This window comes from Chelonia mydas, chromosome 3 (genome assembly GCF_015237465.2).
Source record: "Chelonia mydas isolate rCheMyd1 chromosome 3, rCheMyd1.pri.v2, whole genome shotgun sequence".
Lineage (NCBI taxonomy): Eukaryota > Metazoa > Chordata > Testudines > Cheloniidae > Chelonia > Chelonia mydas.
Window position 1 is genome coordinate 79,668,323 of NC_057851.1, and position 24,093 is coordinate 79,692,415.

The 24,093-nt window shown below is 40.7% G+C and overlaps 1 protein-coding gene across 2 annotated transcripts in view; it reads right to left on the bottom strand.

Moving 5' to 3' along the window:
• Nucleotides 1-4,265: 4,265 nt before the first annotated feature.
• The window catches only part of SEC63 (SEC63 homolog, protein translocation regulator), a 100,893-nt gene continuing 81,065 nt past the window's right edge, over nt 4,266-24,093 (bottom strand). For both annotated transcript variants that reach the window (XM_037894584.2, XM_037894585.2), the window contains exons 15-21: nt 20,733-20,792; nt 20,309-20,467; nt 16,177-16,335; nt 15,053-15,154; nt 7,083-7,181; nt 5,264-5,368; nt 4,266-4,694 (exon numbers count right to left, since the gene is read on the bottom strand). In XM_037894584.2, coding sequence (XP_037750512.1) covers nt 4,551-4,694; nt 5,264-5,368; nt 7,083-7,181; nt 15,053-15,154; nt 16,177-16,335; nt 20,309-20,467; nt 20,733-20,792 — 828 coding nt within the window. In that variant the 3' untranslated portion in view covers nt 4,266-4,550. The remainder of the gene's footprint in view (nt 4,695-5,263; nt 5,369-7,082; nt 7,182-15,052; nt 15,155-16,176; nt 16,336-20,308; nt 20,468-20,732; nt 20,793-24,093) is intronic.

Here is a 24,093-nt window from a genome sequence, read left to right on the forward strand (position 1 = left end):
GGAGTCGTGACAGGGAGCGAACCCAGGGTGCAGGCGACTGAGATCTGCGCTGAGAGGACGACTGGTGGGAGGGAGAATGGTTCTGATAGTACAGAGACCGGCGCCTCCCCTTAAGCAATCCGTGTCAAGACGATGGGGACCGTGATCGCAGTGCTGGTGACCGAGGGCAAGACCCAGAGGAGCTGGGCTGCAACTCCAGAGATCTGTGGTGCAGAGATGGAGAATTCTGCCTTGTCTCAAGGGTTCGGTGGCACTCCACTGGCCCCCGAGAGGTCTTAGTGGCTGGCTTGCCCTCGTTCCTGCAGTGCCGGCAGAGGCCTCTGCTCTCTTGGCACAGGGGGAGATTGGGAAGGCGTTGATGCAGTCAGGAGTTTGGGTCTCCTACTGCTCCCGGGAGTCAGTGGTGGATCCTTTAAGGGGCTATGGGCGCTGACTGGGGAGGCACATATACGTGGCTCTGGAGTGACCAGGTGGCCCAAATGAGTCCTTTGCCTGAAGTCCCATGGCCCTGCTTGCTCGGTGCCGGGGAGCCGTGCTTCTTTGTTTTCTTTTTGGGCACCAGCGACGGGGAATGGTGCAAGGCAGAGCCCAGTGCTAGGCAAGTCTTGGTGGGACGGCTCGGAAGCTGGACAAAGGGCAGCCTCCATAAGGAGGGCACACAAATGAATATCTCGCTCTGAGTCCTGGGTTGAAAATTTTTACGAATATGACACTTGCCCTTCACATGTGATTCCCCCAAGCACTTGAGGCAGCTGCTGTGGGGGTCACTTACAGGCATAGGCCTGTTACAGTCCATGCAGGGCTTAAATCCTGGAGACCAGTAAAGTCCCTGCTGGGACTCTAACTTGTAATTACACTTACCTACTTTACACTAACTACCATAAACAAACTATTTACAAGGCCCTAAGGCTCAAAGTCAGAGACAAAACTGCTAGCCCTTGCTATGCAAGGAAAGGCACTACGACTAACCACCACGGGGTAAAAAGGAACAGAGAGCACGTAGGGGGGCGGCACCTGATATACTGACGCATGAGCGTGGCACTTAAGGGGGGACACAGCTGGCCCTACAGATACCGCTAAGGCAAAAATCTCCAACGACCGCGCACAAGGGCACGGTCACACCTAGAATGGAATGTACATAAGCAAGCACTCGAATAACTCATTTTGATTGTATTTGGTCACTGCATTCTGTGATATCCCATGGTGAAATACACCCTAGTGCAAAGTGCCAGTGCAAGTTCTTCACCACTTAATCCTCCAATGGCGATGTCCAGGAAAGCTGCCACTGGAACAGCCCTACAAGGTGGGAGGAGATCGGCAATTTCTGTGTGCAGGAGGGAGATAAAGGTGTCTCTGTGCCAGCCCACTATAGTCTGTGCAGGCCATGGGAGGGGCCAGAAGATCCGTTTCCTTGTATGCAGTAGCCCTAAGTAACTGCACAAGTGACACAGGAATAACCAAAAGCATCCTATCCCCAGGTTGGATGTAGCATTAGGGGGATTCCACTTCTCCAGCCCCTCGTTCTTCAACTCCATAAAGTCCATTAAGTCACAGTTTATGGGGATGAAATGAATTTCATGCCTACTGCCTCTAAGGCACCAGCAAGGTGCATGTTACAATGAACACACACTTCCCCCCACTTCTCACTCCTGTACAACTGTATAAAGGATGGCACTTGTTACCATGTTTAGACAAAAGGTTATTTATTGCCCATATCTCCTTTGGGTGTAGCTTTTGTGCCTTTTTTGGCATTTCACTAAAAGTCCTGCTGGCTTTACCTGGGTTATCTTCCAATATGCACACATGGCTTGATTCAAAACCAATTGAAAACGATAGAGGTGTGTTTCTACTTCAGCGAGTATGAGATCAGACCCACATTGCTCCAGATGGATCAACTGGTGACAATGCAACAGATACAATAGTGTGGGGGTTTTTTACCTGTGGATTGGTGACCGGGGGTTTTAACTGCTCAAATGCTATTTTATGCTTCTTCCCCGTCTCATTTTTCTGCAGTTCCCTGAAAAACTTCTTGAGTCTAGATAAACTATTTGGCAACATATTCCAAATCTATCATCTCCCAAAATATCTGCATTTCTGCTTCACGCTGTGAAGTGACCATTTTGACCAGTGCTTGTTATTAGTTATCAAGTTATCTTCGTGGGCCGTAGATACATTCAGACCAATATTTTACTCAGTCAGTTTTAGGTATTTGACTTTTCTTTTATAAATACAAAATTTTATAAATACAAAATTCAACCTGGTTTGTCGATTCTAATTTTCCAAGTACTCCCAATGCTTCCATATTATCAACTTTAAGTAAATATGCTCGGTGGTTGGATCAGTTTAATGATTTATTTTCTCTTAATACAATCTTTTCTTCTCTGTGTGTTAGGCCTTGGAAGATATTCAGCTCAAGATTTCTAAAAGTAAGGGAAGTGATTTTCAGAAGTGCTAAGCACGTAGTAGTTGCCACTCTCAGGAAATTAAGTGCCTAAATATTAGCATAAAGGAATACATCACCCATCTCTGATTCTCCAAACCATCTCCTGCATTTTAAGCACAATTAAAAGTTACAGTAAATTGTTTTTCCAGGTGCAGTTAACATAACTAAATTAAAGTTTAACATTTTTCTTTTGCTTATTTCATAGAATCATAGAATCTCAGGGTTGGAAGGGACCTCCGGAGGTCATCTAGTCCAACCCCCTGCTCAAAGCAGAACCAATCCCCAACTAAATCATCTGAATTATTTGATACAGTAGGTCTGATTCCTCTTCTCCCATTTCTTTCAACAGTGAAATGTCTTTTGCACAGTTCAAATTACTGGAATTCTCTGGGAAAGAATTATTGCATCACCTATTTGCATAATGCAGTCGACAATAAAATTAATCCCAAACCATACAAAGTACAAAGGAATGCTCATCACTGGTGTTAAAAGGTGACAAGCCATCTAAACTGAATCAGGCTTTCAGGCAGGAGTCCAATCTTCATACTTATCTGCTAAGCAGCTACTACACTGCTGCTGCTACATAAGCATGAAGTGCTATACTCCAGAAGAGATACTATATTCACATTTAGGACATCTTTGTAATTGCAATAGTTGCAAATAAAATTTAAAAAATATATCAATGTAAATTTGCATTGAAAATGACAACCCTTTTTAATAAACAAAGTCACAAATTAGTGAGCAGCTATTTTGGCATTTGGATGGCTTCCATAGGGTGGAAATTTCCCTGTAGGACAAACTTATATTTGTCACACAATATGTATTATGGTATTGCAGCCTTGCAGTTCTTCAGCACTTAGTAATGGACATACATCTCTCTTTACACGATTGACATCTGTAATCACATTTATACAGCGTACCTTTAGTGGTTATATTGGGTGGGAAACCTATAAGCACTTTGCTTGAGCTGTGCAGAAATACCTGCTACCTTAGCAGCCACGTAGGGTGCCCCACCCCTTAAGTAAATATTTGCTTGGAAAATAAAGTGTGTGTTCCCATGTTACTGACCCTGTTCACCCCTGTGACAAGGATAAAAAAGAAAGGGATGCACAAAATTACAAATGCAAAGAGTCATCAAATTTTGTCCAGTTTATTGTTAGGAATTCAAAACTGATACAAAACATGCCTCCTTTGCACACTATTTTTCCCTTAAAAGTTTTCTGACAGTGTCAGGTAGATAAGAATTAAGAATGTATTTCAACTTTCAGAGTGAACCTTTTACAAAAGGTATTACATATAAGCTACCAACTTTGTGTAACGTATGGTTCCACACTCATTTTTAGACAGATAGTTTATCAAAAGAATCAGATCCTGCACTGATCTGCTGAAGTATAGGCTTAAAAATGTTTTAAGCCATTAATAACATTTTATGACCTTGTCAAGAAGTGTTTGTAATCTGCATGATAATTCTGGGCAATGAAGAAAAGGCAGTAGAGTCCCAAAAGGCAGCCCCCAAGCCTACATGGAATGTGCCCAGAGGTATGATGCCAACTTGTGATGACCATGAAAGAAAAACAGAAGATTTAAAGCTATGATTTAAGCTGTATCACTGCAAAATATCAAATGAATATCACAGAATTTACCAAGCTTGAAACTTGAGCAGATGTTGTTTCAAACAACAGAGACTTGAGATGTAAATCATACCTAAACGTGTTCCAAAATAAATTCAAGAAAAATTGATTTAAAGATTGCTCCTAGCTAAGAGTACCTTTTATTTTATTGGACCCTAAATTGATCAGACAATACATAGCCCACGCTTTTGGACATTTATAATAAAAAAGATTTTATTTTCAATTGAAATAAATTCACCATCCTGCACTTAATGGCTGTAACATGCCATAAGCATCTTCCACGTTGTACCAACCATAACACATTTGTTTGACCTTCACTGAGAAGTTATATAATGCACTCAACACTTGGTAAAGAGAGACACTAAACTCAGCCTTCTCAATGCTTTTGCACGGTGTTTCTTGTTTATTGTACAGTTCCACAGTCAGACCAAAAGTTTGCAGTGTGTGCAAATGTTGTAGTTAATTAATAGTACTGTTTAATCATCATCTTCTTCTTCCTCCTCTTCTTCCTCAAAGCTATCTTCAAAGCCCTCGCTGTCCTCCTGGTCCTCATCACCCTCTATTGCTGTATCCCATTGTGGGTGATTTTCTGGCACTGGTTTAGCTTCATGAACTTCCAGCTGCACAGAGCGGTTGGGCAGAGAGAGAGAGAACAAAAAAGGTGACTGAATGAGACAACAAATATCAGAAAAGCATGAAAAATGATCTGATTCTTATACCACATAAAATTGTAAACAAGTTTGTTTTGAGGAGTCAGTGTGTTAGAATTTCTCATTGACTGTGTGTCTACATTTTGAAAAAGAATATTCTTTACTATCTGATTTATGGGGCAAACCCCCAACGACAAAAGCACACCTGTATATTTAAATACATATACAAACTTATCTGAGACTGGGTGACTTAATAAAACAAAATTGCTGTTTTTGACCACATGCCTGGCATTTCCTGAAAAAACTGACTGATTCATAATGTTTTTTTTTATGTGAAAGAGTCTATATTAGCATTCTATATCAGGCAAGTAATTTACAGTAAAGGATTGTTCAGATTTGAAATCTTAAATCTTAGAACTGTTGAATCTAAAGCTGAAAAACTGTGTCTTCATGCTGCCTCACTTCTGCCTAGCTATGTGCACATTAACATCTGTTCTAAGTGATTTTTAGCAAGAAATCTACTAGGGTTAAAATATCACCTTCAATGGTTTAACCTGGTCCAAACCCATAAACGAATCCGATCTTAAATAAACCATGTACTGGTAGTTTCCAGGTTTGCCTGGTGCAGGAAATTTCAGTTCTACCTAGAAAACACAATTAATTCCAAATGTTTTTTATTCTGAGCAGACCTTCAAAGGACGTGTGTGAACAACGTATAATTGACTTCTACAGTTTAACATGCAGTACATATCACAAAATAATAGTGATTGCTTTTTAGTTACTGAAGGGTGCTACTTTGTCCATAAGCCACAACATAGTAAAATACATGCATGAGATACATGCTAATAGCCACAAATGGATACCAAAGAGAGGGGATATCTAAGCACAATAGCTAGAGCAAAGGATTAATTTTATCACTACATCACATTTCTACTATAATGTAGTCCTGGAAAAATGACCCTAATTTTTTTCTTTTTAAGTTTCATAAAAAAGTTATTTTGTACTTTTGAAGGTAAAAAAGGATGGTAAAATTAGAGATTAATAGCTAGTCTGTGGAAAGTATTTCATGTACCTTATCACCACTGCTATATCATACTGAAGTTTAATTAGCAATATAGTTAAGTAAAAATGCAGCACTTATTTCTTGTACGCAGAGTGAAAGGATTAAACATTCAAATAGAATGTTAATAGGGAGGAATTAATGTAATTTTAAGTGATGAAAGAAATTTTACAATTCTACTTTTAAGAACTTAAAAGCCACTGTCAATAATTGCGACATGACAAGTAAATATTTCTGTGGCAGTGGGAATTTGCTCAGAAGTCCAAGAAAAACAGAAAAGGTAAAGTGCTAAGAGTGAACACAGAGGGAGCTGAACTGCATATAACTGCTTAATAATTTGGATGATTTTTGCGCTTATTGCCCATACTGCCAAAGGCAAAACTAGGTAAACAAACTTGAAAAATCTCATCTGCGTAGAAATAGAACGTTTTATTTCCAATAATAAAATAAAATCTAGTTGAAAGAACAAAGTTCTGTGAAATCTGTAGGATGAACTGATGTAAGCAACAAAAAAGGCAAAATACATCATTTTCAGAAATACTTTATAATGACTTAAATCATTATTAAATTAACCCATGTAGTATAACAAAGTAACAGAGCATTTACATGCCCTTTTCTGACCTCAGAAATCAGGTCAGCCCTAACACAGTAAACCTCCCACCTTGCTGACTGATATGAAAAACCACCCATATGAAATTAAGTAGTATGTCTTACACCGATTCTTTTCATGTAACAGTTTTATTTTATAACACTATAGCCTATAACAAGAATGTTCCAACTTTTAATTTCTCTACAGAAGTATAACATTAATAATATTACACTGTGGAATATCAACATCCAAAACCAACTGCTGAGATTAGTAATTCACCAAATCTCTGTTTTACAGAGAAGTTATCAATATTAGCTGTCCTACATTTAAACAGTTTTATTTAAAAGCTATCTATGCACATGAATCCTGCTGGCCATCAGCTTTTCATGCCAGAGTCAATCACAGTTCCTCCTTGTCAACCTCACCATTTTCAACCTCAATTCTGGAAAGAGAAGAAGCCAGAATAAAACTGCTCAAAGTTATTCCCCTCCACGAAGTTCTTCAGTAATATAAGATCCTGGCCTATCAGTCAGATGAAGACAAACTATATCTAGTCTATCTCTACCTAAGAAAAACAGATTACGGAAACACAGCATTACAGTTCAGAATATGCTATGTAATTATACTATTATTTCCTGTAAACCACTTCAATGTATTCTATAAATATTTAAAATTAAGTGTTTGATACTCAAATCTACAAATACTTTACCTCTTCTCTATCTTTGAGCGTACACACATGATATGGCATAGATACTAAGGTCTGATCCTTCCGATCGGCAATATACAGCCACCACCATTCTTGTTTTTCCTGTTAAAAAATATAATATGAAAGACTAGAAAGTAGAGGCAACATTTTAAAAGGCCTGGTATACCATAATAATTTATTACAGTGCAGATATATAATATAAGAATAAACTACGTTGTAAGAGTTAAAAACTTACAGTACATACTGCACATTGAAGAGGAAGAGGTTACTTATGCCTGGTCTACACTTAAAAATTACACTGACCTAGTTACATCGCTCAGAACTATTAAAAATTTCAGACCCTGAGTACCACAGTCAGGTTGACTTAACCTCTAGGGTAGATAAGAATTCTTCTGTCAACCTAGCCACCGCCACTTGGAGAGTTGGACTAACTACATCGATGGAAAAACCACTTCCATTGAGGCAGGAAGCAGCTATTCTTTGGTGCTACAGAGGCACAGCTGTGCCGCTGTAGTGTAAACATGGAGCATACGCAGCCCACTCAAGAGGCACTATACTGGAAAAAAACAGGAGGGTAAGATGTATAGTCTTTGTTTAGGTTATAAAACAAAATGGTTGGGAGAAACTAGAATGCCAGTTTCTGTAAGCAACTTCTCTCCTCATTCAACTCATTTTGGTGGTCTGGTAAACGGTCGCAATACAATATCAACAAATTGAAATCTCTCTCTCTAGAGGGAGACAGACATATTGTTGCCTTATGGTTAATTAATGTGTTATATGAAAGTTGTTTCAATGCTAATAAATGGTTGCTGGAGTGTTTCTACAGCTTTGAAGGAACTTTTCTGGTGGTCCATGCTGAAGGGCAGGGCTTAGAACCTCTAGCAACACTGGACCACCTTCAAATTCCATAGGTGGGAGATATTTTTTATTAAACGATGTATAGAATGTGAAATGATGTCTGGACTTCACTGAAATACACTTTCAACCTCAACTAGTATTTTAACTACATTTTTTGCTTGCAAATATTTCAGAAGCCTTTCAGAAGGACTGCACACTAATCAATGAATTAAACTGAAATTTAAGTTACAAAATAACAGTACAAGTTCTTTTACTTTTTAAAGTGACTAATTATAAGACTAGTAAATCACAGAAATCCCACTAAAATGCACACATGGGACATACAGCAGGATCTATTTTTTACTACCACCAATAGAAATCTTGGATTCCTATCACACTAGTGAACACTAAGGCTGATTAGCACAAAATCTATTTTGCATTGATCAGCTCAAGGTGAGGAGAACGTGAAATTAACTTGACATATTAATTTTCCATTTTTACAGGATATCAATCAGTGGGAAAGCACCTGCATCTCCATTCGGTAGTAGCACAGCTTTGTGTGTTTAATGGGCCAGTCAGTGAAGACAGGACATGCAGGAACTTATCCATAAACTGATTTTTAAAGGTTTAGATTGTTGCTGTAAGTTTAAAAAATACTACATTTTTTATTAAGTTTCCTATGTGCGTGTTATCACATGGGGATATTGAGGACAGATTGATTTTTAATTTTAATAATTAAAATTCAATATCAGATTACTATTTTAAAATAATTTTCAATAGTGAAGAAGGATCCTATGCGGAGGAAATTTGCATTTAAGTGTATGAGAGTCAGTGGCAGCTATGCAGCAATGGATAACTAAAGCGTGAGCCAAGTACGCACTATGAATTATGAGAAACATAGCAGAGATGGGCAAAAATTTTCAGTTAAAATTATTCATTGACAAATGCAGATTTGGGTCAACCAAAATATTTTGAGAATGTGTGTCAATTCTGATTAACTGTTTTCAGTCGAGAAAAAAATCAGGAAATGTCAAAATGGTTCATTTTGACATTTATTAAATGAAATGTTTTGATTTTTCACGCTAGATTAATAAGGGCCTTCAGCACCATTCACAAAACCCAGGAGAAGGGGGTGAACTGCCCTTATGACCAATAGCCCCGTGGTTAGAGAGCTCTTCTGGGATGTGGAACTCCCAGGTTCAAATCCCCACTCTATTTGATGCGGAACAAGGACTTGAACTTGGATCTCCCACCTGCCAGGAGAGTACCCTAGCCACTGAGCTATGGGGTATTCTAGGATGTCTCATTCTCAATAACTCCTGTTGAAGCTGTCCTACCTTGTAGGAAATACTTTATATACAGTGGGCCAGCAAGAGAGAGAATGAGTCTATAGGCTCAGGGCTCTCACCTGTGAGCAGCGAGAGTTGCATTCCAATCCCTGCTCCAATGAATATTTTAGGTATTGCATTGTAATACTGTGTTCAAATATTTATGGAGGTGGCCAATTACCATCCTGACCGTTTACACGTTGTACCTCTTTCCCTTACATTCTAACATACAGTTGAGCAATAGATATAGTTGTTCGGGCACAGACCATGCCTCAAAGTTGGTGTTAAAAACAATTTTCGACAATAACGGTAACAGGAAAACAAAAAATCAGGATTCAGAGTAGCAGCCGTGTTAGTCTGTATTCGCAAAAAGAAAAGGAGTTCTTGTGGCACCTTAGAGACTAACCAATTTATTTGAGCATAAGCTTTCGTGAGCTACAGCTCACTTCATTGATGAAGTGAGCTGTAGCTCACGAAAGCTTATGCTCAGATAAATTGGTTAGTCTCTAAGGTGCCACAAGTCCTCCTTTTCTTTTTGTGAAAAAATCAGGAGACATTCATAGTTATAACTTTCACAGAGGTCAACAGATACAACTTGGAATTAAACGTGCAATCCTAATTTGGTATGGTTTGTCACAGAGGGATAATCTTGCAGGAGAGGTGCCACCTTCCCATTCTTTCTAAACCAATTAGTGGTTGGATTCGACAGTGTATGCCTACTTGAACCTGGCAGGCTACTATGCCGTGGGCAAAATGCCTTTTAACAGATGGGTACAAGTGCAGGCATGCCAGGGAACCAGTATGTTCATGGAGCTGGAATATCGGGGCATAATTCTACCTAAAAATGTCAAAGCCACAATCTGTGCAGTTTCTGGATCTATGATTGAGGGAACAGAAGAGATTTATTTATTTAGGAATATGTATCAAGTGAAGATACAGCCCTGGCAAACAAAATTAATTAGCTGCCCAAGAAGTTTGTTAAAGCAGAGTTAAGTTTGCTCAGTGCTGACTCATGGCCTTTTAGAATGTTGCGTTCAGTCATGCTCAAACCTCTGAAAACCAGGAAATACAGAGTTAAAATATATGCCACCCCCACAATGTAACCTTAACTCTTCCCCTTGAGCTGGCAATAACAACTAGGAATTGTTCAGTAGAGGTAGTGCATAAGTAGCACATGAAGAACTAGGAGGTGTCATTGTTTGCACTAAGCTTCAGATTTGATTTGCAGCATTTATCTGCACCCACTCCAGCTGCATTCACTGTGTTAGATGTAGCTGCACTGAATGGCGGAGGGATTAGTGGGAGTTGGAAGACTTGTAACTGTGATATGAGGAGAGGCATAGCCGCTGACTTCCAGGTTTCCTGGGGGTGCTCAACCCCCTGCTCTGTCCCCTCCCCGGAGGGTGCCCCATATACAACTGGTGCCTCCCCATGGGGGAGTGGGGAGGATGCACAAGCAAAAGGGCAGGTCACATGTATGTCCCCCCGTGCCCAGCGCCACCAGTCTCCCTGCCCCATGTTACCTGCAGGGTGGGAGGCGCTTTGTCCTCCCACTGTGCCTGCCCTCCCAGCACATTCTGCTGCTCTCCCTGCTCCCCAGGAGCCCAGGCGGGGAGCAGGAGGGAGACCCTTTTAACGCCGGCCCCTCTCGGTCGCTGCTTTGCAGCCCTGCCCAGCAGCTGCTTGAGAGAGTCTGGCTGGGGAGGAGGTTTCTTTCGCTCCCTGCTTGGCTCAGCTGCTGGGGACTCCAGCACCCGAGCCCAAGCAGGCAGCAGGAGGCACCTCCCCAGCCATGGTCTCTCAGGCAACGGCCGCGCAGGGCTGCAGAGCAGCGTCTCAGTGGCTGGAAGCAGCTGGTTCCACCCCTTCCACTCCCTGCATCTGGGCCATGCGTTGCCCAGGCCTGCCCCCGTTCCTCTCCCAGCATGCCACCAAACAGCTGATGGCGGCACTGCAGGGGACAGGGATGAGCTGATCGGTGGGGCCTGGTGCTGGGGGGGGGAGGGGCCTGCTGGTGGCTGCTCAGCACCCACTATTTTTCCGCCCCCCGAGGTGTATGTGTACCTCGAGGGATCAAGTATGCCAATGTTCTGTTCTGTAGGTGCCTCAGTAGCAGTGCACCAGGGTCTTCTCATCGTGGGGATTTTCAGCAGTCCAGTGGCATACATGACTGCGATCTCCTGTGAACAGTGAGTGGGGTAAGTGAAAGCAATGTCTCAGAAGGAATACTCCTGGCAATGGTGAATGGGTGGTAACATTTAGCAACTTTGGGGTGATCTGTGCAGGCTCATGGTTTGAGTTTAGACAGCTTCTGTTCACTACACCTTGCTCTAACCCAAGTTTTGTTTTGTGCTCAGTATCCAGTGCATTCTGTATCCACAGTATTTGTAGCAATTGTAAGAGTAGGGTACTAGTATGTGCTATGAATGTGTTGGGGCATCACCTGAAGAGGGCAGAGTTAAGGTTGTGTTATGGAGGTAGTGTGTATCGTTACTCTTCATTTGCTGGTTTTCAGAGATTTGAGCATAGGTAACTTGATGTTCTGAAACAGCACTAGGCATCACTGGGCAACCTTAAGTCTGAATTAAACTTTTTGGACAGTTAATTTCCTATTTTTATTTAAAATAACTTCTCAGCTTTACAGCTCAGTTTTCTCCATTCCACTGCTGCTGGCTCCTTGGAAATGATTATACAGGCAACAGAAGACATTGTCTGCGTATTAGTGACTTCAGTGCCCATGAATCATCTCACCTCCCTGCCTATCCAGACAGCCCAGTCCTCCCTCCCCAGCAATGGCGGAGTGGGCATTGACAGGGGCCCCAAAGGTTGAGGAGCTGGGCAGAAGAACAATGAACAGTGCAGCCATTGACATGGAGTTAGTGGGGGGGGTGTATTTTAAAGAGGGGACAGTAATGGTGTGGACGTATGGGTGTGGGAGGCAGAACTGAAGCCCCCCTACATCCTACACTACACAAACTCTGACCATGTTCCTTTCCTCCCTACGCTATCCTGCACTGCTCTGACCTCCATTTTCCCCCTAAAAGCAGAAATACTGAGGGGGAAAGGTGACCCTGATGTTCCTTTCCCACTGATGGAGGTAGCAAGAGGATCAAGGGGAGTTCTGGGTTCCTTCCACTGATCAGGATGCAGTAGAGGGAAGGGGAATTGTTGGGTGATGTGGGGGGAGGGGAGTATCTGTAGGGGAGTATGGTAGGAGTGGAAGAAGGTGCAGATGGCTCCATTTCTTTCCCCTCCACTTATGTCACAGGAGGAGAAGGTGCTATAAAGAAATGTATAATGAACTGTGTTAGACAAATGTATTTTAAACATTAGAGAAGTAGATATATATTTAATAGTGTTATAAGAAAGCATAAAAGGGAATTTTTCTGCTTTCTGTATGTGACTTCTTGACACAGCTTTCAAAGGTTGGAAAAAAAATCAAAAAGTTGGTTTGTGCCTTATCTACAGCAGATTCTTGATGTGTGGATAACAGGATGAAGTGAACCATACAACGTGTAATTTACTAGCAAGACAGAGTAGGGAGGATAAACACTGACTGGGCAGAACTAACCAGCAACTCCAAGGCCATAAAAATCAAATAAGTAACAATAAGATAAATGTCATAAGAAATAATGAATACATAGAAACAATGCTTAAAAAAAAACAGATATGAGGTATCAGTTGGAGTTTTAGCAGAAGTAAAAAGGTATTAAAATTGGTTTTAAATGAAATATTTATAATTGAGGTAGTTTTAATAATTTGTACCTGTGCAATGTTATGAGACAATGTATAAAGGGTGTGTGTTTAATAAATGGGGGTGGAGCAACACAGGACTTAGACCAGACTGGATCAGCATGGATCTGATGATGACAGAAAGCCTACCTATGCCCCAGGACTGGTCTTTATGTTATCCTGATCAAACTGCTTTATGCTTAATTAATTGTCCTAAATTTTTCTTATTAAAGCTTTAAAATCAGCTAAACTTAGTAACTGGCGTGGAGAGTGCTTTTAATCCAACAATACCCAATTTCCCATCTGATGGTTCTGCTGTGTCCACACTTTTGAGCTCCTCAAGACCAAACGTTCCCTTTGATAATGATCCCTTATTTGTTAAGGAATCATAGAAAGTTCCATTTTTGGAAACCCAGTTCTTTGTTCAAACTCTACTCACTGAAACTGGGTTTTCAAAACCAGTGTTTGGATGATCCCTTACACTAAAGGGTTTTGCCTAGGGGTGTGCTGGGACCTCAGTAGCTGTGCCAGAGCACAGCCCTAGGTGGCAGAGGGGCAGACCCTTTATACTGCACCATCTCAACCCCCTACTGTGGCCTGCACTGCTCTGATACCTCCCTTCACTGCTCCAACCCTCCCCCCCCACATATTCCCTAGCTCTTCACCAAAACAGTTGAGAATCTGAAAATGGGAGCTGTGTTACAGTCAACCCCTTGACCAGATGACTCAGTGACTTGCTTCCTTTAATCACATTCAGTCCCATTATTCAGGAAACAGGTAAGGAGCAGGAGTCATGATTACACTGCCGTAACTTCTTACTAGAGTCTTTCATCTTCCCTCTAATTAATGCTGATTGCTTTCACAATACTTCTAAAGTAAAAACCAGACTCCCTGTGGATTTTAGAGCACTTGAAAATATTGGCTCTTAACCCAGAAACTTTAGTCTTCAGGCAAAACTTCCAGAAGGAGCCCCTTCAGAATGAAGGAGAACAACTAATGTGCACAACACAGATTCTATCAAAACTGCAAAGGGTAAGGCCTGAACTCATAGTACATGCGTGTTGCTTAGGTAAATGCTCAGCATGTCATCTTGAGCTACCCAGTTAGAGTGAACAAAGGCTGATTGAAAACCCTCCAGCTTGTAACAAGCTCTAGTCTTGCTACACATGCACGTTTCACTCTTTGGCTGGTCAGTATGGCTCCAGCTGACCTGTCTAAATTTAACCTTCAATAACTTCTGGACTATTGCTTCCCAAAAGAGGCAGTGGGGGCCACATACTAACGGAGTTCAATTCTGAGCAGGTGAGATCAGTTTGGGGAGGATTACAGTCAATCAGCTTCATGTGTACAGAGCAAAACCCCTTTAGAATCACCAGGAGATTTTTGTAAACATTTAACTTTAAGGGGGCTTTATCTTAGGGACCCTGTTGCTCAAATAACCCCAAATTGGACCACTAATACTACCTTATATTCCCATAATGTACACTAAATTTCTAGATAATGAGAGGCATCATAGGGATTTTAGACTATTTAGGATAGTCACTTACTGTTTGAAAGATGACTATCAACCTTAACTATAGCAGAACTGCTGCTCTGCTATACCACTCTATAGAGAGAATGGGGAATGAGAGAAGGGATATAAGAAGTCACCATCCAAGAAGCTCTCTCTGCAGCAGATCTTGACAGATATGGTTTTGTGACCAAATTATATGCAATAGCTCTGCTGGAGGAGAACAAAAGTTGAATGCAGAAGTTTTATATCATTTCTGCTCAACAGGGACTTGGGAGTTCACACATCGAAGTTTGAGAATCCAGTGAAAAATTCAGTTTTCAAAAAAGCTATACTAGAAGTAACTTTTTTTTTTAATATATTAAAAATATATATTCTATATAATATATATATATAGAAAGACAAGTCTCAAGGAAACCAGCAATTTTGCTCTGTATAAATTAGCAATTTTAAAAATTAGAATTTTAACTTTAAAACAATATATAAATTCTAAACCATTAAGTTGTATACTTTGGTTGCATTAATTCCCATTTGTCACAGCTCTAATAAAGTTCACTGTTGCTGACCTCGGGAAAGTAAAGACTGTAAACAGGATGTGTTATCTTTGATTTGGTTTCCAGAAGGGCCCGCTCCTTTCGCTGTATACTTTGCTGTAATTCTTGCCACTCCTGTTGAAGACAACAAGGATTTAAAGAGTTACTTTAGTCATCTCTTCTCCTATTAAAAATGAAATCCCAGCACATCAAGAACAGCACACAGACAGCATGGTAAATGCGTGTGCTAAGCTTCATATTGTACAAAAAACAGGCAAGTGCAGACAGGGTTCAAATTTGAAAGCCTGATGCTTAAAAATCAAATGGCAGTGAAATACATGAGACCAGCCAAATGGACACTTCTGAAAATGTGCTTGCTCCTTGTAAAAATCTGCAAAGCCACTACATTATTCTCCTTCAAATCACTCTTCAAAACTTACCTTTTCAATGTCGCCTACAAAATACTCATCAATGGCTAAGCAGTTGGTTGGCCACGACCATTGTTCACTACACTTAATTATCACACTACTACCTTGTGCTCACCCGGTTTGTTGCATCCAACTGTTTTCTCTTATCTTATACTTAGACTGTAATATCTCTTGAGAAGAAGCCACTATTTTGTTGTGTGAGACCCTAGCACAACAAGCCTCTTGGAGCTAATACAACCCAAATTCACAATAATTCTAACTTACCAAATGTCATATACATACATACATACATACACACACACACACACACTTCTCCCACTGCTATGTGTGTAGAATGCATTGTACAATGCATAATAGTTAGGTGTGTCAAGGATTTAAAATTTAAGGGGAGGTTTTATATTGAAATCTCACAGCATCAAAGTCGATTAACTGTCAAATTAAGTTGAAAAACTTTAGTACATTCTTCCGCTAAAATTGAAGTTTTCATTTCTCTTGTTCTGTAATTTTAACATTTCTCATTCCTCTCTGTAAGGGAACACTGCACTAAGGGACATGCATCATGGCAACCTCACGCTGGAAGAGGAAGACTTAATATGACTTTCTCCTGAGAGAGTTGATGCTACCACTTCATCCTTGTGTTGTTCAGCCTGAGGTCGTTGCTAAAGAGATAACATGTTTTCCCCACAACTCCAGAGGCAAAATCACCCTTCACCGCAAAGCGAGACTTACAGCTTCATCGTCTTTGTTTTGTTTCTCATCTTGTTCTCTGTCGGAGTCTCTTTCACTTCCATCATCTCTTTCACTTTGAGAGTCCCTGTTAGTTTCTTCTTCATCAGACTCACTTCCTTTATCAGAAAGTTCTTCATCTTCCTCCCTTATTACAACTTCCTAAACAAAAACAAAACGATCTGTTATTCCCAGGGGCAGCATTCCTGTGCTCCAAGTCTGAAGGCCATGGGCTCTTAAGTCCCACTTGAGGACTAGTACCTAATATGTGACACTGCAATGCCATGGGGTACTGCATTATTTCAGATAGGGTTCTTTGAATGAAATGTAAAACAGATTTCAAGACCATTTCTGGTTGATATACGGGGGAAATTAACATCCTAAAGTACTAAAAGAGTTGTGATATCAGAGACAGTGATACTAAAAGACTTAATAGCCGTTATATTTGTCCACTATTTAGGAACTACCGATTTTTAGTTCACTATTGTAAGTCTCCCATTATACACACTTTTCATTACTAAAATGTGAAGTGCTCTAAAAATCCAGTTCTGTATTCACCTTTAAGGGGAGTCAGGGCCCAGTCTACCCATGATGGGTGTAAGGGGAGAATCCCATCTCAGCCCACCTGTAAGTAATTTATTGCTTAAGTGGCTGGTTGGCATCTAATTGGCTAACAAGCACGTGGACCTGATAAAAGGCTACCAGCACTCAGGTGTTCCTAAGGGAGAGGAGCTCCCACAGGACAGAGCAAGAGAACTCCAAGATAAGGAATTTAGAGAGGAACTTCCCACATAGCTGTCGGGGGCCCAGCCTGCAAGGAGCTTTGTGCTGCCTGGAGAAAAGCGGCAGTCAGGAAGGCCATGAAGAGGCCCTGGCTCCATTTAAGGAAACAGGGTTGAAAGTGTCTTGCAGATAAAGTGCCTGAGAGTGGGATGAATTCAGGCAGGACTGAAACTCAGATGAAATATGTCTTCCAGGTAAGAAGCCTGGGTAAAGGACTTACCTGAATTTATTACATTTTCCATTAATAAGTGATTCCCTCTAAAAAGGACATTGTTTGATAATAAAATTAGCAAGACTTTTATGTGATAACCTAATCAGGAAAATTAAGGCAGGGCACATCCATAGCAAAGCACATGGCCACAAGGGGGCGAGCACGGACAGCATACACCTTTCACACAGCAATACATCATTTGAAAGAGAACCATCTCTTCTCCTCCCCCGTATCATCTACAACATTAATGTCACAATCTAATTGAATCTCTAAGAATTGGTGTCTCAGTTGTGTTTGTCATTCCCATAGTATTTGGGCTAATTTTTTTATTGTGTTAAACAAAATATCTTTTATCCATATGCTCCCAGTAACTAACAAAGCCAGGAAGAAGCAAATCAAACCAGATCAGAGGGAGAGTTACTCCTTACACACACCTCTAACGTGTTCACAAGAAAAAAAAAAGAAAAAAAAAGAAAAAGAAAACTTATGAGGGACTTCAATTTGGGAAACACATGCAGGTCTCATACAGCCAGTACTAAAACACCATTAGAATTTCTAAAAGTCAGATAATTTTTTAACACAAAAATTATGGCACTCAACATGAGGTAACTATTGTGAACCTCACTCTGACAGTTAAAGATGAACTAGTCATTGAACTGAAAGTTGGTAGTTGCCTTGGGATCAGTGACTGTTTACCCATATTGAATGTAACCAGATCATGGAGAATAGTCCCAACCAGTAAAATACACACAACATAGTGCTTCAAAAAGGGCTAATTTTCCAAAGTTGAAGAAAAGTAAGAGTAGAATTGATTGGGAGGAAAAAGGTGAATGAAAACTGGGAGTTCTTTAGTAAGACTTTGGTTAGATGGCCAAAAAGCTACCATTCTACAATCAAGAAAGACTTTGGGTAAAAGTCCATCCTGGTTCAATGAGAAAGCGAAGGCAGCAATTATATATAAAACAAATGCAAAAAAGGGACGTTGATAACAATTGATATAAATTTAAAAAAAGTTACGGAATTGTAGACACTGATAAGGGAAACTAAAGACATCAAGGGAAAAAATCCCAGGCATGCAGGGCTAAGGGCAGTAAAAAAAAATGTCCTTAAGTATATTAGGAACAAAAGAAAAGCTAACAATGGCCCATTACTCGAGAGACATGGTAAAATAGTTAATGATGTAGAAAGGTAGAAGAAATCAATAAATACTTCTGCTCTGTATTTGGAAAGAAGTGGGATGATGTACATTCCAGTCCCCTAGTAACTAAACAGGATGTTATTTAACATTTGCCAAGAATAAATATTCTAAAATCAGAAGCCCTGGACAACTTACATCCAATAGTCCTAAAGGAGTTGGCTGTATAGATCTCCGGCTTGTTGACGTTAATTTTTAATAAATTTTGGAAGACTTGAAGAGTGCTAATGTGACAATATTCAGAAGATGGGAAGCAGGATGACCCAGGTAATTATAGGCCAGTTAGTCGGACATCAATCTGGGCAAAATAATGGAAAAGCTGAAATGGGATTCTATTAACAAAGAATTAAAGGATGGGAATGTAATTAGTGCTGATCAACAAGGCTTTATGGAAAACAGGTCTTGTCAAACAAACCTGATTTCATTCTTTAAAATTAAAAGTTTTGTTGATAAAGGTAACTGCACAGATGTAATACAGTTAGACTTTTGTAAGGGGGTTGACTTAGTACTGTATGACATGCTGATTAAAAGTGAGCACCATACACTGTTAATAAAGCACTTGATTAAAACTTGTTAACTAACAGACCTCAAATAGTAATTGCTAATGTGGAATCATCATAGAATGGAGATGTATCTAGTAGAGTTCAACAAGGATCAGTACTAGGCCCAATGCTATTCATTACTTTTATCAATGATCTGGAAGTAAATATAAATTTATAGCTGATAAAATTCAGAAATGGCACACACAGTGATAGAGTGATAAATGACAACGACAGGGCAGTCAGAGCGACCTGGATCTCTTGGTAAGCTGGGCCCATTCAAAACAAAAAGTGTTCTAATACAGCCAAATGGAAGATCGTACACCTAGGAACAAAGAATGCAGCCCAACCTACAAAATGGGGGACTGTATCCTGAAAAACAATACCTCTGAAAAAGATGTAAGGGTCATAATGGACAAGTGACTCAGCATGAGCTCTCAGTGTGGTGATACAGCAAAAAAGGCCAATGTGATCCTTGGATATATAAACAAGGGAATAGGAAGAGAGAGAGATGATTTTACTTTTTACTGATGAGAACAACATTGAAATACTGCATCCACTTCTGGTGTTCCATTTTTAAAAGTATGTTGAAAAATTGGAGAGGGTGCAAAGAGCCCCAAAAATTATTTGAGAGTTGAAGAAAATACCTTACGCTGAGAAATTTAAGGAGCTCAATCTGTTTAGTTTATCAAAAGAAGATTAGGAGGTGACTTGATTACAGTGTATAAGTACCTCCCAGGGGGAAAATATCAGGTACTAAAGGGCTCTTTAACCTAGCAGAGAAAGGCCTAACAAGGATCAGTGGCTAGAAGTTGAAGCCAGACAAATTCAAATCAGAAATTAATCAAATTTTTAATAATGAGGGTGATTACCATGGGAAGTGGTGGGTTCTTCATCTCCTGAAGCCCTCTAATCAAGACTGGATGCCTTTTTAGAAGATATGCTTTAGTCCAGAGGTGGGCAAACTTTTTGGCCTGAGGGCCACATCTGGGCATGGAAATTATATGGTGGGCCATGAATGCTCACAGTTCCCGGCCAATGGGAGCTGCAGGAGCGGCGCTTGGGGCAGGGGCAGGAGCAGAACCTTCTGGCTGCTCCTACATGTAGGAGCCAGAGTGGGGACGTGCCGCTGCATCTGGGAGCCGCATGGAGCCCCGGCACATGTGGAGCAGGGCAAACCCCGGACCCCACTCCCTGTCGGGAGCTTGAGGGCTGGATTAAACCGTCTGAAGGGCCGGATACGACTCCTGGGCCGTAGTTTGCCCACCCCTGCTTTAGTCAAACACAAGTTCCTGGCACTCAATATAGGGATAACTGGGTGAAATTTAATGGCCTGTGATATATACAGGAGGTCAGACTAGGTGATTTAACAGTCCCTTCTGGCTTTGAAATCTTTCAATGAAATACCCCATTAGCTTGCTTTTGCTTCTGCTGCTTTGGCTGCTGCAATGGAGGAGGAGCAGGTTTCTTTTTCAAAGGTTTCTTTTTCTTTGATTTTGAAGCCTTCTTGGTTCCTTTATTCTTTTGCTGCCATCCTTTGTTCTTAACTTTGTTGGCATCTCCTTGCTGTAAGGAAACATGGTGGTTAAATAGTAGGCAGATTAAATTACACTAAATATTTTAACTTGAGGCAGCCATCTTCACATGCTTCAAATGTTTTAAGATATGATCCTACCTTAAAAGCTAAGTTCTACTGGATATTTGTATACGTCTTTGCAAAAAAAAAAAATCTATCACAAGTACATGAAAGAGTCACTCAGAATCTGAATGAAGGTTCACTTCCTCAACTAGGAAGCAGAGGTACTGTAATATAGTCTAATTCTCAACTTACCCCATCCTCTGTAGGTTGCTCTTCCGCTGCACAGGTGGACTGTTCCTTTTCAAACACTTCCTGATTAGGGAGGAAATGAAGTCTTAATCTTTGTCTGTGCCAACCGGCACTGATGCTTAGAAAATTACATTGTCACTTAGATATTAAAGTAAATTTAACAAGACTAAATCTGAGGGGTTTTGTCCATTACTGAGAATTCTCTTTTCAGTGACAACCGTAAGACACTAATTGACAAGTATGAAAAAGATTAAGAAAATTTCAATCCTTTGTACAGGATTTTACCAATACTAGCATAGTTCATCTACTAAAAAAATTCTCAGAATAATTACAGCAGTCCCTTGTGCTGAAAGATTTACAGTAAAAACTATGTTATCTGGCCCTGTACCAACAGGCAAGCTCTATAAATCGGCATTTCTGATCTTCATTGAAAGCCCAGTTTATAGTCCGATTGGCATAGGGCTGGCAGGCTCCCTACCTAGCTCTGTGTGGCTCCCCGGAAGTAGCGACATGTCCCTGCTGTTCGTAGGCGGAGGCACGGCTAGGCTGTTCTGTGCACTACCCCTGCCCTGTCCCGCGCGCTGGATCCGCAGCTGTTTGGCCATGAACCGCAGCCAATGGGAGATGCGGGGGCAGCGCCTACAGGCAGAGGTAGCATGCAGAGTCGCCTAGCTGCACCTCCACCTAGGAGCAGCAGGGATGTCGCCACTCGTGGGGAGCCACCCGAGGTAAGCGTCGCCTGGGTATGGCACCCCACACCCCAACCCCCTGCCCTGAGCCCCCCCTGCACCCAAACTCCATCTCTCTTAGTTAACCAGAATTTTTCACTTACCAGCATCCCCCACATCCCCAACATGCAAGATTACAAAGCTTTTACTGTATTTATGCTGTACAATGTGAAAATTCTGTATCACAAAAGCAAGCAGTAGTAGTAAAATGCAAATTCTACCCCAGTTACAAGAATATTAAGAAAAGGAAACTCAATATCTAGCCTGTCATTCATGGATCCAGGAGCACAAATCAAGCCAGGAATATCAATGTTAACATTAGTAAAACAATACACTTTATCTGCCTCCCTCTAGAAGCTCAGAAGTGTCTGTAGGTGGAAAAGTATTTTTCATTTCTTACTTACACAGAAAGATACTAGTTATCTGGCACAAAAATGCAGACATATAATCTGCTATAGCAAATTGTCCTATATTAAGAGGGCAAATGCGATTTACTGGCAATATCATGAACGCACATAGACTGCATGTAAAAATTGGGAGTTGCCAACAAACATTCAAATTTTGGACAAAGATATCTGTTCACTTTTTCAACCATGGTAAGTTTAAACATACCATTAAACCTGCTTAAAGAGTTTTTTTGGACACAGCAGCCATGGTAAAAGTGACTGAATTTTACATTCCAGTGCATTGGTATTGTCAAGGTTATGGTGCATAGCAAATTCATTTAAGTCGCTGTACTGGTACATATTGTATTTGCCTAAACATACAACTATCCAAAACACTATTTACCAGTGAGATTCAATCTCCTCAATTTTATTTCATACATACATAATACAATTACACAAAGTTATGTTAAACATTATTAAGGTTGTAAAGTCAAGCACTCAGAAGTTAGGAAATGCCAGCATTAAAATTGTCGGTACAACCTAAATTCAGCCCCCTTAAGAGTGTGTATGATACCATCTTCAGTTTCATGATCACACACCACTGGGTTTTACAGGATCCCTGCCTCGCCTCATTCAGAGCACAAAATGGACTTATGAACATCTATTCAATATTGTGTATTATCCTCATTGTTCAATGTGTGGCCCTAGGCTTTATTTACTACACACAATTTGAATCCTGTTCTAAAGACAGAATTATTAATTTCCTCAAGGGATTTTCAATGGAGCTCATCATTACAGTATGTGCGCTTCAAACATTACTTAATTTATCTTCACAAAACCCCTATGAGGTGAGAGTATGGTTTTATCCCCATTTTATAGATGAAAGGCTGAGCTACAGAGAGATTAAGGTCAAAAGCATCCACTAATTTTGGGTGCCCAGTTGAGGTACGAAGGACCTGGGTTTTCAGACTACATAGCATTGTATAGCACTTAACACATTCAAGCACAGCTCTCACTGATTTAAATTGGAGTTGAGAGTACTCAGCTCTTCTGCTAATCAGGCCCCAAGGTATCATGCTGGGTGACAGAAAATGAGGAAAACACAATTAATGACCACCCTGTAAAAAGTATGGTTTCAGTGACATGCCCAGCATTACACGGGAACTCCATGGCACAGTCAGGGGTAGAATCCTATTCTTCAGGGCATCATTCAAGTTCCTTAACCATGAGACCCTCCCTTCCCTTTCTGCAAAGCCTTGCCTTATTCACTACACAGCTTCCTGCTTCTGCAACAAATGAGGCAGGGGTCTTACAGACAGTAGCCTCCTTTACTACACAACTTTGATTCATCCCCAGAACACTGTGCACTGAATAGGGCAGGAGTCCTGTGGGAAAAAATAGTACGTGATCATGAAATGTATGACTACCATAATCCGCACAATGAAGCTGAATTAAGGTTGCACAGTTAATTACAATTAATTTATGCTGAACCATCTGTTCCACCTTGCATTTGGCTGTGGCGCTGGGAGTACCTTTCCCAGGTCTGAAGAAGAGCGCTGTGTGGCTCAAAAGCTTGACTCTCTCTCCAACAGAAGTTGATCTAATAAAAGATATGACCTCACCCACCTTGTCTTTCCCATACCCTGGGACCGACATGGCTACAACTACGCTGCATATAAAGTTCCACAAAGTCATAAGCAACTGAAAACAGGGTCTTATAAAGGGAAGTACCAGGCAAACTTAACAAAAAGCAGTGCTGCTGCATATCATAAATAGTATATTAGGCAATACGTACTGTAGCTGCCCAGTCATAGTATGTTCAAAATCCCTGCTTTAAAAGCGAAAACTAAACTAAATCTTAATTATGGAGCCATGACTGGCAACTCCATGCCTTATTTTGCATTCTTGGAAGATGTCTGCCCCATACTCTATTTTTTACTGCTTTATCAACATTTTACACATGCCTTGTAAAATTCTAGATGGGACTACTGTAATGTGTGCTATACTGTACTTGTGAAAGAGCGGGATGTGTGTGCACAAAACTGTAAATTATTTTCTATCGTGCCCTGAAGACATCTAACCTTGCCCCAGGCAATACTATTGAACTGTGTTGCAGATACCTTTCCTGGGCAGGGCAGCTGCTTACTGAAAGACCATCAGGTAGAAGACATTACAGAGCAATCTGAAGACATCAACTTTGATAGTTTCTCAACTGCTGGCCCAATTGCCCAAAACAATGCATTTTCTACA